Source organism: Oncorhynchus mykiss, chromosome 6 (assembly GCF_013265735.2).
Source record: "Oncorhynchus mykiss isolate Arlee chromosome 6, USDA_OmykA_1.1, whole genome shotgun sequence".
In the NCBI taxonomy this organism is placed as follows: Eukaryota; Metazoa; Chordata; class Actinopteri; order Salmoniformes; family Salmonidae; genus Oncorhynchus; species Oncorhynchus mykiss.
In genome coordinates this window covers 54185334-54199647 of record NC_048570.1, presented here as the reverse complement: position 1 = coordinate 54199647, position 14314 = coordinate 54185334, and the positions used below count along the sequence as shown (strand labels likewise).

General features: G+C 46.1%; 1 protein-coding gene across 1 annotated transcript in view; it reads left to right on the top strand.

The window, feature by feature from the left end:
- Positions 1-14314, top strand: part of LOC110526925 (SH3 and multiple ankyrin repeat domains protein 2) — a 245405-nt gene that overhangs the window by 171254 nt on the left and 59837 nt on the right. The window contains exons 15-16 of the mRNA XM_036981764.1: positions 9242-9324; positions 11766-11890. Coding sequence (XP_036837659.1) covers positions 9242-9324; positions 11766-11890 — 208 coding nt within the window. The remainder of the gene's footprint in view (positions 1-9241; positions 9325-11765; positions 11891-14314) is intronic.

Here is a 14314-nt window from a genome sequence, read left to right as displayed (position 1 = left end):
GGTGTAACAAGGATAGGTGCGGATGTAAAACGATTCTTGAGGAGATCAAAAGCTCCCTGGGCGGAAACGGACCACTTAAAGCACGTCTTGACAGAAGTAAGGGCTGTGAGAGGAGCTGCCACCTGACCGAAATTACGGATGAAACGACGATAGAAGTTCGCGAAGCCGAGAAAGCGCTGCAGCTCGACGCGTGACTTAGGGACGGGCCAATCAATGACAGCTTGGACCTTAGCAGGATCCATCTTAATGCCTTCAGCGGAAATAACAGAACCGAGAAATGTGACGGAGGAGGCATGAAAAGAGCACTTCTCAGCCTTCACAAAAAGACAATTCTCTAAAAGGCGCTGGAGGACACGTCGAACGTGCTGAACATGAATCTGGAGTGACGGTGAAAAAATCAGGATATCGTCAAGGTAAACGAAAACAAAGATGTTCAGCATGTCTCTCAGGACATCATTGACTAATGCCTGAAAGACAGCTGGAGCGTTAGCGAGGCCGAAAGGAAGAACCCGGTATTCAAAGTGCCCTAACGGAGTGTTAAACGCCGTCTTCCACTCGTCCCCCTCCCTGATGCGCACGAGATGGTAAGCGTTACGAAGGTCCAACTTAGTGAAAAACCTGGCTCCCTGCAGGATCTCGAAGGCTGAAGACATAAGAGGAAGCGGATAACGATTCTTCACTGTTATGTCATTCAGCCCTCGATAATCTATGCAGGGGCGCAGGGACCCGTCCTTCTTCTTAACAAAAAAAACCCCCGCTCCGGCGGGAGAGGAGGAGGGGACTATGGTACCGGCGGCAAGAGCTACAGACAAATAATCTTCGAGAGCCTTACGTTCGGGAGCCGACAGAGAGTATAGTCTACCCCGGGGGGGAGTGGTTCCCGGAAGGAGATCAATACTACAATCATACGACCGGTGTGGAGGAAGAGAGGTGGCCCTGGACCGACTGAACACCGTGCGCAGATCGTGATATTCCTCCGGCACCCCTGTCAAATCACCAGGCTCCTCCTGTGAAGAAGAGACAGAGGAAACAGGAGGGATAGCAGACATTAAACATTTCACATGACAAGAGACGTTCCAGGAGAGGATAGAATTACTAGACCAATTAATAGAAGGATTATGACAAACTAGCCAGGGATGGCCCAAAACAACAGGTGTAAAAGGTGAACGAAAAATTAAAAAAGAAATGGTTTCGCTATGATTACGAGAAACAGTGAGGGTTAAAGGTAGCGTCTCACGCTGAATCCTGGGGAGAGGACTACCATCCAAGGCGAACAAGGCCGTGGACTCCCTTAACTGTCTGAGAGGAATGTCATGTTCCCGAGCCCAGGTCTCGTCCATAAAACAGCCCTCCGCCCCAGAGTCTATCAAGGCACTGCAGGAAGCTGACGAACCGGTCCAGCGTAGATGGACCGACAAGGTAGTGCAGGATCTTGAAGGAGAGACAGGAGTAGTAGCGCTCACCAGTAGCCCTCCGCTTACTGATGAGCTCTGGCTTTTACTGGACATGAAGTGACAAAATGACCAGCGGAACCGCAATAGAGACAGAGGCGGTTGGTGATTCTCCGTTCCCTCTCTTTAGTCGAGATGCGGATACCTCCCAGCTGCATAGGCTCAGCACCCGAGCCGGCAGAGGAAGATGGTAGTGATGCGGAGAGGGGGGCAACGGAGAACGCGAGCTCCTTTCCACGAGCTCGGTGACGAAGATCAACCCGCCGCTCAATGCGAATAGTGAGTTCAATCAAGGAATCCACGCTGGAAGGAACCTCCCGGGAGAGAATCTCATCCTTTACCTCTGCACGGAGACCCTCCAGAAAACGAGCGAGCAAAGCCGGCTCGTTCCAGCCACTGGAGGCAGCAAGAGTGCGAAACTCAATAGAGTAGTCTGTTATGGATCGATTACCTTGACATAGGGAAGACAGGACCCTGGAAGCCTCCTCCCCAGAAACAGATCGATCAAAAACCCGTATCATCTCCTCCTTAAAGTCCTGATACTGGTTAGTACACTCAGCCCTTGCCTCCCAGATTGCCGTGCCCCACTCACGAGCCCGTCCAGTAAGGAGAGATATGACGTAGGCGATACGAGCAGTGCTCCTGGAGTAAGTGTTGGGCTGGAGAGAAAACACAATATCACACTGGGTGAGGAACGAGCGGCCTTCAGTGGGCTCCCCAGAGTAACACGGCGGGTTATTGATTCTGGGCTCCGTAGATTCGAAAGCCCTGGAAGTGGCCGGTGGATCGAGGCGGAGATGGTGAACCTGTTCTGTGAGGTTGGAGACTTGGGTGGCCAGGGTCTCAACGGCATGTCGAGCAGCAGACAATTCCTGCTCGTGTCTGCCTAGCATCGCTCCCTGGATCTCGACGGCTGAGTGGAGAGGATCCGAAGTCGCTGGGTCCATTCTTGGTCGGATTCTTCTGTTATGATGCGTGAATGAGGACCCAAAAGCGAATTAACAAAACAGAGTTTCTTTAATGACGAAACACACGTAGGCTCAGATGGACAGGCAGATTCCGACAGGACAGGACAAGGTTGCAGCAAACACGACGATAGTCTGGTTCAGGCATGAGTAACACAAACGAGAATCCGACAAAGACAGAAACAAAAACAGAGAGAGATATAGAGACCTAATCAGAGGGAAAAAGGGAACAGGTGGGAAAAGGCGTGAACGGGGTAGTCAGAGAAGACAAGGAACAGCTGGGAGAAAGAGGGGAAGAAAAGGTAACCTAGTACGACCAGCAGAGGGAGACAGGGTGAAGAGAAAGGACAGAAACAAGACACAACATGACAATACATGACACAGCATCTCGGAGTCGTCTCTTCACTGTTGACGTTGAGGCTGGTGTTTTGTGGGTACTATTTAATGAAGCTGCCAGTTGAGGACTAGACACTCTAATGTACATGCCCTCTTGCTCAGTTGTGCACCTGGGCCTCCCACTCCTCTTTCTATTCTGGTTGGAGCCAGTTTGCGCTTTTCTGTGAAGGGAGTAGTACACAGCGTTGTAAGAGATCTTCAGTTAATTGGCAATTTCTCGCATGGAATAGCCTTCGTTTCTTAGAACAAGTATAGACTGAGTTTCAGAAGAAAGTCCTTTGTTTCTGGCCATTTTGAGCCTGTAATCGAACCCACAAATGCTGATTCTCCAGATACTCAACTAGTCTAAAGAAGGCCAGTTTTATTGCTTCTTTAATCAGAACAACAGTTTTCAGCTGTGCTAACATAATTGCAAAAGGGTTTTCTAATAATCAATTAGCCCTTTTAAAATTATAAACTTGGATTAGCTAACACAACATGCCATTGGAAGACAGGAGTGATGGTTGCTGATAATGGGCCTCTGTACGCCTATGTAGATATTCCATTAAACATCAGCCATTTTCAGCTACAATAGTCATTTACAACATTAACATTGTTGACACTGTATTTCTGATAATTTGATTTGATGTTATTTTAACAGAGGTTTACATACACTAAGTTGACTGTGCCTTTAAACAGCTTGGGAAATTCCAGAAAATGATGTCATGGCTTTAGAAGCTTCCGATAGGCTAATTGACATCAAGTACCTGTGGATGTATTTCAAGGCCTACCTTCAAACTCAGTGCCTCTTTGCTTGACATCATGGGAAATCTAAATAAATCAGCCAAGACCTCAGAAAAAGAAATTGTAGACCTCCAAAAGTCTAGTTCATCCTTGGGAGCAATTTCCAAATGCCTGAAGGTACCACGTTCAATAGTGCGCAAGTATAAACACCATGGGATCACGCAGCTGTCATACTGCTCAGGAAGGAGACATGTTCTGTCTCCTAGAGATTAACGTACTTTGGTGAGAAAAGTGCAAATCAATCCCAGAACAACAGCAAAGGACCTTGTGAAGATGCTGGAGGAAACAGGTACAAAAGTATCTATATCCACAGTAAAACGAGTCCTGTATCGACGTAACCTGAAAGGCCGCTCAGCAAGGAAGAAGCCACTCCTCCAAAACCCCCATGAAAAAGTCAGACTACGGTTTGCAACTGCACATGGGGACAAAGATCGTACTTTTTGGAGAAATGTCCTCTGGTCTGATGAAACAAAAATAGAACTGTTGGCCATAATGACCATTGTTATGCTCGGAGGAAAAATGAGCAGGCTTGCAAGCCGAAGGACACCATCCCAACCGTGAAGCACGGGGGTGGCAGCATCATGTTGTGGGGGTGCTTTGCTGCAGGAGGGACTGGTGCACTTCACAAAATAGATGGTAACATGAGAAAGGAAAATTACGTGAATATATTGAAGCAACATCTCAAGACATCAGTTTCAGGAAGTTAAAGCTTGGTCGCAAATGGATCTTCCAAATGAACAATGACCCCAAGCATACTTCCAAAGTTGTGGCAAAAAGGGCTAAGGACAACAAAGTCAAGGTATTGGAGTGGCCATCACAAAGCCCTGACCTCAATCCCATAGAAAGTTTGTGAGTAGAACTGAAAAAGCGTGTGAAAAAGCGTGTGAAAAAGCGTGACTCAGTTACACCAGCTCTGTCAGGAGGAATGGGCCAAAATTCACCCACCTTATTGTGGGAAGCTTGTGGAAGTCTATTTGAAATGTTTAACTGAAGTTAAACAATTTAAAGGCAATGCTACCAAATTCTAATTGAGTGTATGTAAACTTCTAACCAACTGGGAATGTGGTGAAAGAAATAAAAGCTGAAATAAATTATTCTCTCTACTATTATTCTGACATTTCACATTCTTAACTAAAGTGGTGATCCTAACTGACAGGGAATTTTTACTAGGATTAAATGTCAGGAATTTTAAATGTAAATGTATTAGTTTAAATGTATTTGGCTAAGGTGTATGTAAACGTCTGACTTCAACTGTGTGTGTATATATATATATATATGTATATATATGTATGTATATATACAGTGTCTTGCGAAAGTATTCGGCCCCCTTGAACTTTGCGACCTTTTGCCACATTTCAGGCTTCAAACATAAAGATATAAAACTGTATTTTTTTGTGAAGAATTAACAACAAGTGGGACACAATCATGAAGTGGAACGACATTTATTGGATATTTCAAACTTTTTTAACAAATCAAAAACTGAAAAATTGGGCGTGCAAAATTATTCAGCCCCTTTACTTTCAGTGCAGCAAACTCTCTCCAGAAGTTCAGTGAGGATCTCTGAATGATCCAATGTTGACCTAAATGACTAATGATGATAAATACAATCCACCTGTGTGTAATCAAGTCTCCGTATAAATGCACCTGCACTGTGATAGTCTCAGAGGTCCGTTAAAAGCGCAGAGAGCATCATGAAGAACAAGGAACACACCAGGCAGGTCCGAGATACTGTTGTGAAGAAGTTTAAAGCCGGATTTGGATACAAAAAGATTTCCCAAGCTTTAAACATCCCAAGGAGCACTGTGCAAGCGATAATATTGAAATGGAAGGAGTATCAGACCACTGCAAATCTACCAAGACCTGGCCGTCCCTCTAAACTTTCAGCTCATAAAAGGAGAAGACTGATCAGAGATGCAGCCAAGAGGCCCATGATCACTCTGGATGAACTGCAGAGATCTACAGCTCTGTCCATAGGACAACAATCAGTCGTATATTGCACAAATCTGGCCTTTATGGAAGAGTGGCAAGAAGAAAGCCATTTCTTAAAGATATCCATAAAAAGTGTTGTTTAAAGTTTGCCACAAGCCACCTGGGAGACACACCAAACATGTGGAAGAAGGTGCTCTGGTCAGATGAAACCAAAATTGAACTTTTTGGCAACAATGAAAAATGTTATGTTTGGCGTAAAAGCAACACAGCTCATCACCCTGAACACACCATACCCACTGTCAAACATGGTGGTGGCAGCATCATGGTTTGGGCCTGCTTTTCTTCAGCAGGGACAGGGAAGATGGTTAAAATTGATGGGAAGATGGATAGAGCCAAATACAGGACCTTTCTGGAAGAAAACCTGATGGAGTCTGCAAAAGACCTGAGACTGGGACAGAGATTTGTCTTCCAACAAGACAATGATCCAAAACATAAAGCAAAATCTACAATGGAATGGTTCAAAAATAAACATATCCAGGTGTTAGAATGGCCAAGTCAAAGTCCAGACCTGAATCCAATCGAGAATCTGTGGAAAGAACTGAAAACTGCTGTTCACAAATGCTCTCCATCCAACCTCACTGAGCTCGAGCTGTTTTGCAAGGAGGAATGGGAAAAAATGTCAGTCTCTCGATGTGCAAAACTGATAGAGACATACCCCAAGCGACTTACAGCTGTAATCGCAGCAAAAGGTGGCACTACAAAGTATTAACTTAAGGGGGCTGAATAATTTTGCACGCCCAATTTTTCAGTTTTTGATTTGTTAAAAAAGTTTGAAATATCCAATAAATGTCGTTCCACTTCATGATTGTGTCCCACTTGTTGTTGATTCTTCACAAAAAAATAAAGTTTTATATCTTTATGTTTGAAGCCTGAAATGTGGCAAAAGGTCGCAACGTTCAAGGGGGCCGAATACTTTCGCAAGGCACTGTATGTATGTATATATATATATATATATAAATATGCACATAGACAGTGTGACTAGTGTGGCATACTAATTTGCTAAACGTTTATCTTGTAGAACTAAGAAGAGACTTTACTTGCACTTGACCAGCACAAAAACATCCTGTGTCGTGCTGCATTAGCATCAAATAGCCCCCGCGATATGCAACTTTTCAGGGAAGTTAGGAACCAATATACACAGTCAGTTAGGAAAGCAAATGCTAACTTTTTCAAACAGAAATTTGCATCCTGTAGCACAAATTCCAAAAAGTTTTGGGACACTGTGAAGTCCATGGAGAACAAGAGTGCCTCCTCCCAGCTGCCAACTACAATGAGGCTAGGAAACACTGTCACCACCGATAAATCTATGATTATCGAGAATTTCAACAAGCATTTCTCTACGGCTGGCCATGCTTTCCACCTGGCTACCCCTACCCCGGCCAACAACTCTGCACCCCCCTCAGCAACTTGCCTGACATAGAATATGTGGACAACTACAAATACCTAGGTGTCTGGTTAGACTGTAAACTCTCCTCCCAGACTCACATTAAGCTTCTCCAATCCAAAATTAAATCTAGAATCAGCTTCTTATTTTGCAACAAAGCCTCCTTCACTCATACCCTTGTAAAACGGACTATCCTACCGATCCTTGACTTCGGCAATGTCATTTACAAAATTGCCTCCAACACTCTACTTAGCAAATTGGATGTGGTCTATCACAGTGCCATCCGTTTTATCACCAAAGCCCCATATACTACCCACCACTGCGACCTGTATGCTCTCGTTGGCTGGCCCTCACTTCATATTCGTCGCCAAACCCACTGGCTCCAGGTCATCTATAAGTCTTTGCTAGGTAAAGCCCCACCTTATCTCAGCTCACTGGTCACCATAGCAACACCCACCCGTAGCACCTGCTACAGCAGGTATATTTTACAGGTCTTCCCCAAAGCCAACTCCTCCTTTGGCCACCTTTCCTTCCAGTTCTCTGCTGCCAATGACTGGAACGAATTGCAAAAATCACTGAAGCTGGAGACTTATATCTCCCTCACTAACTTTAAGCATCAGCTGTCAGAGCAGCTTACCGATCACTGCACCTGTACACAGCCCATCTGTAAATAGCCCACCCAACTACCTCATCCCCATATTGTTATGTATTTTACTCTTTTGCACCCCAGTATCTCTACTTGCACATCATCATCTGCACTTCTATCACTCCAGTGTTAATGCTAAATTGTAATTATTTTGCCACTATGGCCTATATATTGCCTTACCTCCCTAATCTTACTACATTTGCACACACTGTATATAGATTTGTTCTATTGTGCTATTGACTGAACGTTTGCTTATCCCATGTGTAACTCTGTGTTGTTGTTTTTGTCGCACTGCTTTGCTTTATCTTGGCCAGGTCGCAGTTGTAAATGAGAACTTGTTCTCAACTTGCCTACCTGGTTAAATAAAGGTGAAATATATTAATATAATATATTTTAAATAATACATCTGCCATAAGAGCTGGGATTGGGGGGGAATGAAAGGCACCTATTGAATTTTCACTTGGCACTAGACCCTTATCTCACAGTCTCCCTCATTTTATCCTTATTTATAGTATATAGATAGACTGAACGGTTCCAGCAGCAGATGTGGCAGGTAAAGGGTATATAGCAGGTAGGGTATAGCAACCAGGTTACTGCTGGTAGTCTGGTTGCCCTTCTGTGGTGTTGATGGGGCTATATTGCTTGGACCACGTCATTGCTGCTGGTAGATGTTTTTTTTTCTGTAAGTTATGGAGGTGAAGAGATGTCTGAGAATTGAATAGCCTGATTGAATGTGGCTGTGACTGACGTGGTGGCATACTGTTTTTGGAGTATGAGTGCACAGGTTGGAGTTATCACCTTTGTTCCCAATCTCATTTGGAGTCAGGCTGATCCAACAAAAATACATTTTATAAAAACTATATCAACGCCCCATCCGTTATTTTAAACCACAGCAATCAAAATGAAAGAAACATAATTACCTGAATATCTTTCCCTCCCTGTCTGTTTCGCTCATCACTTTGCTTGGGCGCATCTGTCGCCTTGGATTACATTAAAGAAAAATGTCATACAAGCGCATGCGGGCTGCGGGGCTCTGTGTCATCCACCGCCACCCCACGCCACTGAGTGAGAGGACACCCACCTCTCGACTCGAGTGAAAGGGTCAATCACTCACGCATTGCCTCCTGTCGTCGTGCCCGCGCACTGCCATGCTGGTCCCTCTATCTTTTCTCTCATCCGTTGCGCGCACACCTCGCCTAGGACTATTTTAACTGCCTGCTACCCTCCGTTCCGTTTCTCTCCCCCTCCTCCGCGCCAAGCCACGCTTTCGTCATCATTTATTTAGTCGGTAATGCTGCTTCTATCCGACGTCACGCTTCGACTTAGTCGCCAGCTCTGGCCTCCGCTTGTCGCTCCTCCGCTTGTCGCTCCTCCGAGTGGTTTTCGGCGGCAGAGGATAGGAGAGGAGCGGCGGCGACTTTTCTGGAGATGCGGGCGCCGGACTCCCACTGCCAGCGTTATCGCGCACTTCATTTGAGCTAAAAGGGGCGGAGGCAAGGAGCCCCTCCATCGGGGGCTGCCCAGAGTAGTTTACCGCGATGAACCTGCACTCGGGGCGGGCGGCTGTGGCCATGATGCGGATGATGGGCTGTAATAACGGGCGCTTTGCGCGGTATTTTCTCCACAGCGACTGCGTGGTCGACGAGAAGACGGTGGTCTTGACCAAGAAGGAGAATGAAGGCTTCGGCTTCGTGCTGCGAGGGGCCAAAGGTAAGAGGCTACCCTGGTGTCTCCCACCTTCTCCTTATCCCTTTCTCATGGTCACTGTATATGTAGGCACTGCACATTAAACAAGATAAGAACAGCCTATGTATTTGATCTATGTCTCTATATGGTAAAAGGTTAATGAGATTAAAATGGTTTTGGCCACCTGATGTAACCACAGGAACCCCTCCACTCTGTGTGGCAATCACCTACTGTTTAATGTAAACAACTTCTGTCTGTCTGTCTGTCTGTCTGTCTGTCTGTCTGTCTGTCTGTCTGTCTGTCTGAGCATCAATATCTAGCCAGCCAGGCACAACACAACACACACACATACACACACACACAAAGACTAACAGCACTTCTGTCCACCTCTCTAGAGCAGAACCCTTCATGGGTCCAAATAGTTGGACCCGTTCCGAAATGGACCTGGGGCTTTCCCATCTCCATAAATACATGTTTTAAATATAGAGACCTGTTCCGAACGGACCCGAGGACAACTAGACCTGCTCCTTATAGATCTGGTCGGCTCCAGACCCGGACGGACCCGAGGGAGAGAAGCAGCAGAAAGTCCATTTTAAACTCCTTTTTTAACCAGAGCTTTTTTTTAACAAGCATTTCGCTACACTCGCAACAACATCTGCTAAACGTGTATGTGACCAATACAATGTGATTTGATTTCAAGCGGAAGGAAGAGGGGGTAGTTACAAACACAGTTACAAACAACAACAACTCCATTCAGAATATAAAGTCTTAGCCTACCTGTTGGCTCTTGGTAATTGTAACCTATTATTTTCCTTTAACTTTTAATTCCATCACTTTAATTGCATCTTCCATTGATTAATATCTCATAACTTATGGCCCACATGGAGGCTCTATGACTGTAGCCTATTGCCTCGTTGATGACTTATGATTGGCCAAAAATTGCCTCATGCGCCACTCCGGTGAAAATCAAAGAGCAGAAGGATAAATGATACATTTCTCTCTCTCTACTGCAGCAGTCACATTCAGATCTATATGGGCCCTTCCAGACAAGTCTGTCAAAATTACACATACCCGAGACCCGTGACAATCATATCAGATCCTACCAGACCCTTGACATTATTTAGAATTCTGGATCTCGGGTGTTCGGATACAGGTGGATCTGTGAAGACCTCTAATCTAGAGCACACACTCGCAAATGCACATACTCGCAAATGCACATACACACACACACACACACACACACACACACACACACACACACACACACACACACACACATCAATATCAGCCTGCGTTTGGACATGTTGTCAGGACATTAGTGCGATTGTCCACACATAATTTGATATTCCACCCCTCATGTGATGCTGTCTAAAAATAGCCCGCTGAGCGGCTGTTTTGGTTTCTATGACGATTACAGCCATGTCATAATCCACACTGTCAAATGCTGCGAGATGGCATACTCTCATTGGTCTGCACTGTCGAGAGGTACATTTTCTTTTTTAGAGACATGGATAGAGGAAGAAAGTGACAGAGAGAGGAAGAGAGAGAGGAGAGTCATTTAGCATTAAAAACAACAAGCCGAATGTACTACAGTTGTTCTGACACTGCCATCACCCAAGGGAACTGAGCCAGCCTTCTTTATCCTCTGGCACTGTGCACTTCACACACACACACTCTGATGCTCACAAACACACACAACGGAAACACACAAAATCGCACAAAAACACAGACACACAATGCACCCACTCTCACATAAAATCACAAATGAATGCTTGCGCAAACACGATCCCACGCACACAGTGCCTAGCATCTCTCTTACAGTAAGAGGGGGATTGATCAGAAATGTCACTTGTCACCATTGTTTTCTGGCTGCCACGAGGACATTGTGTGAATATCACTGGTCAGTGGAAGGTGGAAGAGAAGAGATGGGAGAGGGGAAAGAGAGAGAGGGTGACAGGGGAAAAGTGTGGTGATAGGGAGATGGGGAGAGAAGATAGACCGGAGTATAGGAGATGGGAGAAAGAGATCTTACTGGCCCCTACCACCAGAGCAAACCTTGTGTCTAGACACACACACACACACACACACTGCCATGCATAGACATTAGGACAGCAGTAATGTAATCTGGCTGTGTTGATGACAGCCTTCCACCTTATTGAATTGGCAATGACCTTTGTGGGTTTATTGGTGATGAATGGATTCTCTCTGCTTGTCTCTGGTGAATACTCCGATGTTTGTTTTGTTTGTTTGTATGTTTGTCCGCCGACCACAAAGCCAATGCTAAACCCTGTTATTTCATTCTCCCCATCCACCCTAAAAATGTAATGTAAATAAAGCTGATTATGTGTGTGTGTGTGTGGATCTGGAATGGGGCTAGATCTCCATTGGCTCAGGGTTGAGGAAGGGAGTGGTGTCCAGGATAATGTGACCCACTTACCTTCTCTCTCTCGCTTTCTCTCCCATAGCGGACACGCCCATCGAGGAGTTTACTCCCACCCCTGCCTTCCCAGCCCTCCAATACCTGGAGTCGGTGGACGAGGGAGGAGTGGCCTGGCAGGCGGGGCTAAGGACCGGGGACTTCCTTATCGAGGTAAGTGTGTGTGTGTACGTGCGTGCAGGTGTGTTCATGTATGCGCTTTTATGTGAGAGTGGGTGCATTTTGTGTGTGTGTGTGTGTGTGTGTGTGTGTGTGTGTGTCATACTACTCTTCACTTCCTTTCCCAAACATAGTTCTTTCTTCCTGCTGCTAGAAGCAATGAGATTAGTTGTAGAGATCCTTTTTGGGATGAGTGAGAGCTGATTGGTGATATCTGTTGGCACTTGATCTTTGGTTCAACTTGATCTTAGGTCCCTCTTTATTTTACAGACCGCTATTTACCTGGCATTTACTTAGAAAGCACACGATGGTATGATAATTATGCAATAATAATGTTATAATTAAATGTTGTTTCTTTAGGATTAATTACAACAAGCCCAACTTTGCAGCTTTTTGATACCAGGTATCACCACTTGTCCTGTCTCTGCTCAATTCTTTGAGTTTTGGAGTGCTTTTGGATCAGACCAGTGAGTCCCAAACTCTGGGTCAGGATCCACCACTAAGTCAAGGGTAGTTCCATGTCTGGTGGCAGATGAAGATGTGATTATGTCCAGTAGGATTGGTTTGTTTATTTGTGGTGTAAGGCATTAGGTGGGTCACAGCCAAGGATGTAGTGGGAAGAGCTACATCCAGGTAGTGATAGCCAGCTTAGGCTAGCATCACACAATAACAATCCGGAGACCTGAATAACTTTTTATGTGGGTACTTTTTGTGTTCTGTTTTTGTGGGATAGTGGTTATGATGGTGCTGTTTGAGAATTGTTATGAACATGGTTGTGAATCCCTGTTGGGCTTGCGTGCAATACTGTATGTGTGTGTAACGAGTGCAAACAGTGCAACTGTAATCAGTGCAGTGCTGTGGTTGGCTCTTGCCAAATAGAGCAGCAAATGATGAGAGAGAACTGCATCTATCTGCAACTCTCCCTCTGCCTCCATCTCTGGCTTTCTCTCCTCTCTCTCCATCACTCCTCTCTCATGAGCTGTTGCACACACTCATTCCCCTCATCTCTTTATTACAGCATCTTAAATCACAGACCACCCACTGGGCAAAAACTGGTTGAATCAACGTTATTTCCACATCATTTAAAAAAAATCAACGTGAGGATGTTGTGTCAACGTGAAAAACTGATTAGATTTGCAAAAACTCATCAATGTTAGGGTATTTTTATTTTTTTTTTACCTAAATCCAATGACAATTTTTTATACCTGGTTGACCAGGGTGCCAGCATTGAAAGTCGGCGATGAGGGCCAGGTCCAGGATGTCCTAAGCAGGGACCCAGCACTTCTCCTACGGGCCATAACCTTCCCAGTCAACCAGGTACTGGAAACCCTTGCCCCGAGGTTGAACCCTCAGGATGCGTCTCACCGTGTACGCCGGATGGCCGTCGATGAGACGGGAGGTGGGGTGGGCCTGGAAACAGGAGACAAAGGACAGTGAGACAAGGCTTAATCCTGTACACATGAAAAGTGGGATGTATACGAAGGGTATGGGGCAACAGAAGATGAACAGCAGTGGGACTAAGGACTTTAGCGATGGGGAAAGGACCAATAAAACGGGGGCAAAGTTTACGGGACTCCACCCTGGAGGGGCAGGTCCCGCGTAGACAGCCATACCCTCTGTCCGAGATGATAGTTGGGAGCCGGAGTCGGGTGGTAGTCCGCTTGTCGACGATACCTGGAGGTGGCTTTGAGAAGAGCAGACCGAGCTCTCTTCCAGGTACGCCGACAGTGGTGGACGAACATCTGGACCGAGGGTATGTTAACCTCTTCTTCTTGCTCTGGGAAGAGCGGGGGATGATATCCCATGGAACACTCGAAGGGCAAAAGCCCAGTGGCCGGGCAGGGAAAAGTGTTCCGGGCGTACTCCACCCACACAAGTTGCCGGCTCCAGGTGGTGGGGTTGGTTGAGATGAGGCACCTAAGCGCAGTCTCATGGTTTTGATTGGCTCGCTCCGTCTGGTCGTTGGACTGGGGATGAAACCCGGAGGACAGGCTGGCCGACGACCCAATGAGGGTGCAGAACACTTTCCAGAATCTGGATGAGAATTGAGGACCAAGATCAGAGGCAATGTCAACAAGGCGTCCATGGATTTAGAAGACGTGCTGCCCAATGAGCTGGGCCGTCTCCGTGGCGGAAGGTAACTTGGGGAGAGAGATGAAATGGGCGACTTTGGAGAAACTATCCACTACTGTCAGGATAGTGGTGTTGCCATCACGGAGGAAGCCCAGTGACAAAATCCAGGGATATATGGGACCAGGGGCGATGAGGAACAGGTAGTGTGCTGAAGGAGGCCAGCCGGAGCCTGCTGCAGAGTCTTAATCTGAGCACACAGCATGCATGTGGTGACGAAGGCTGAGACGTCAGAAGCCATAGTGGGCCACCAGAAGCTTTGTCAGAGGAAGGCCAGGGTTCGACAGG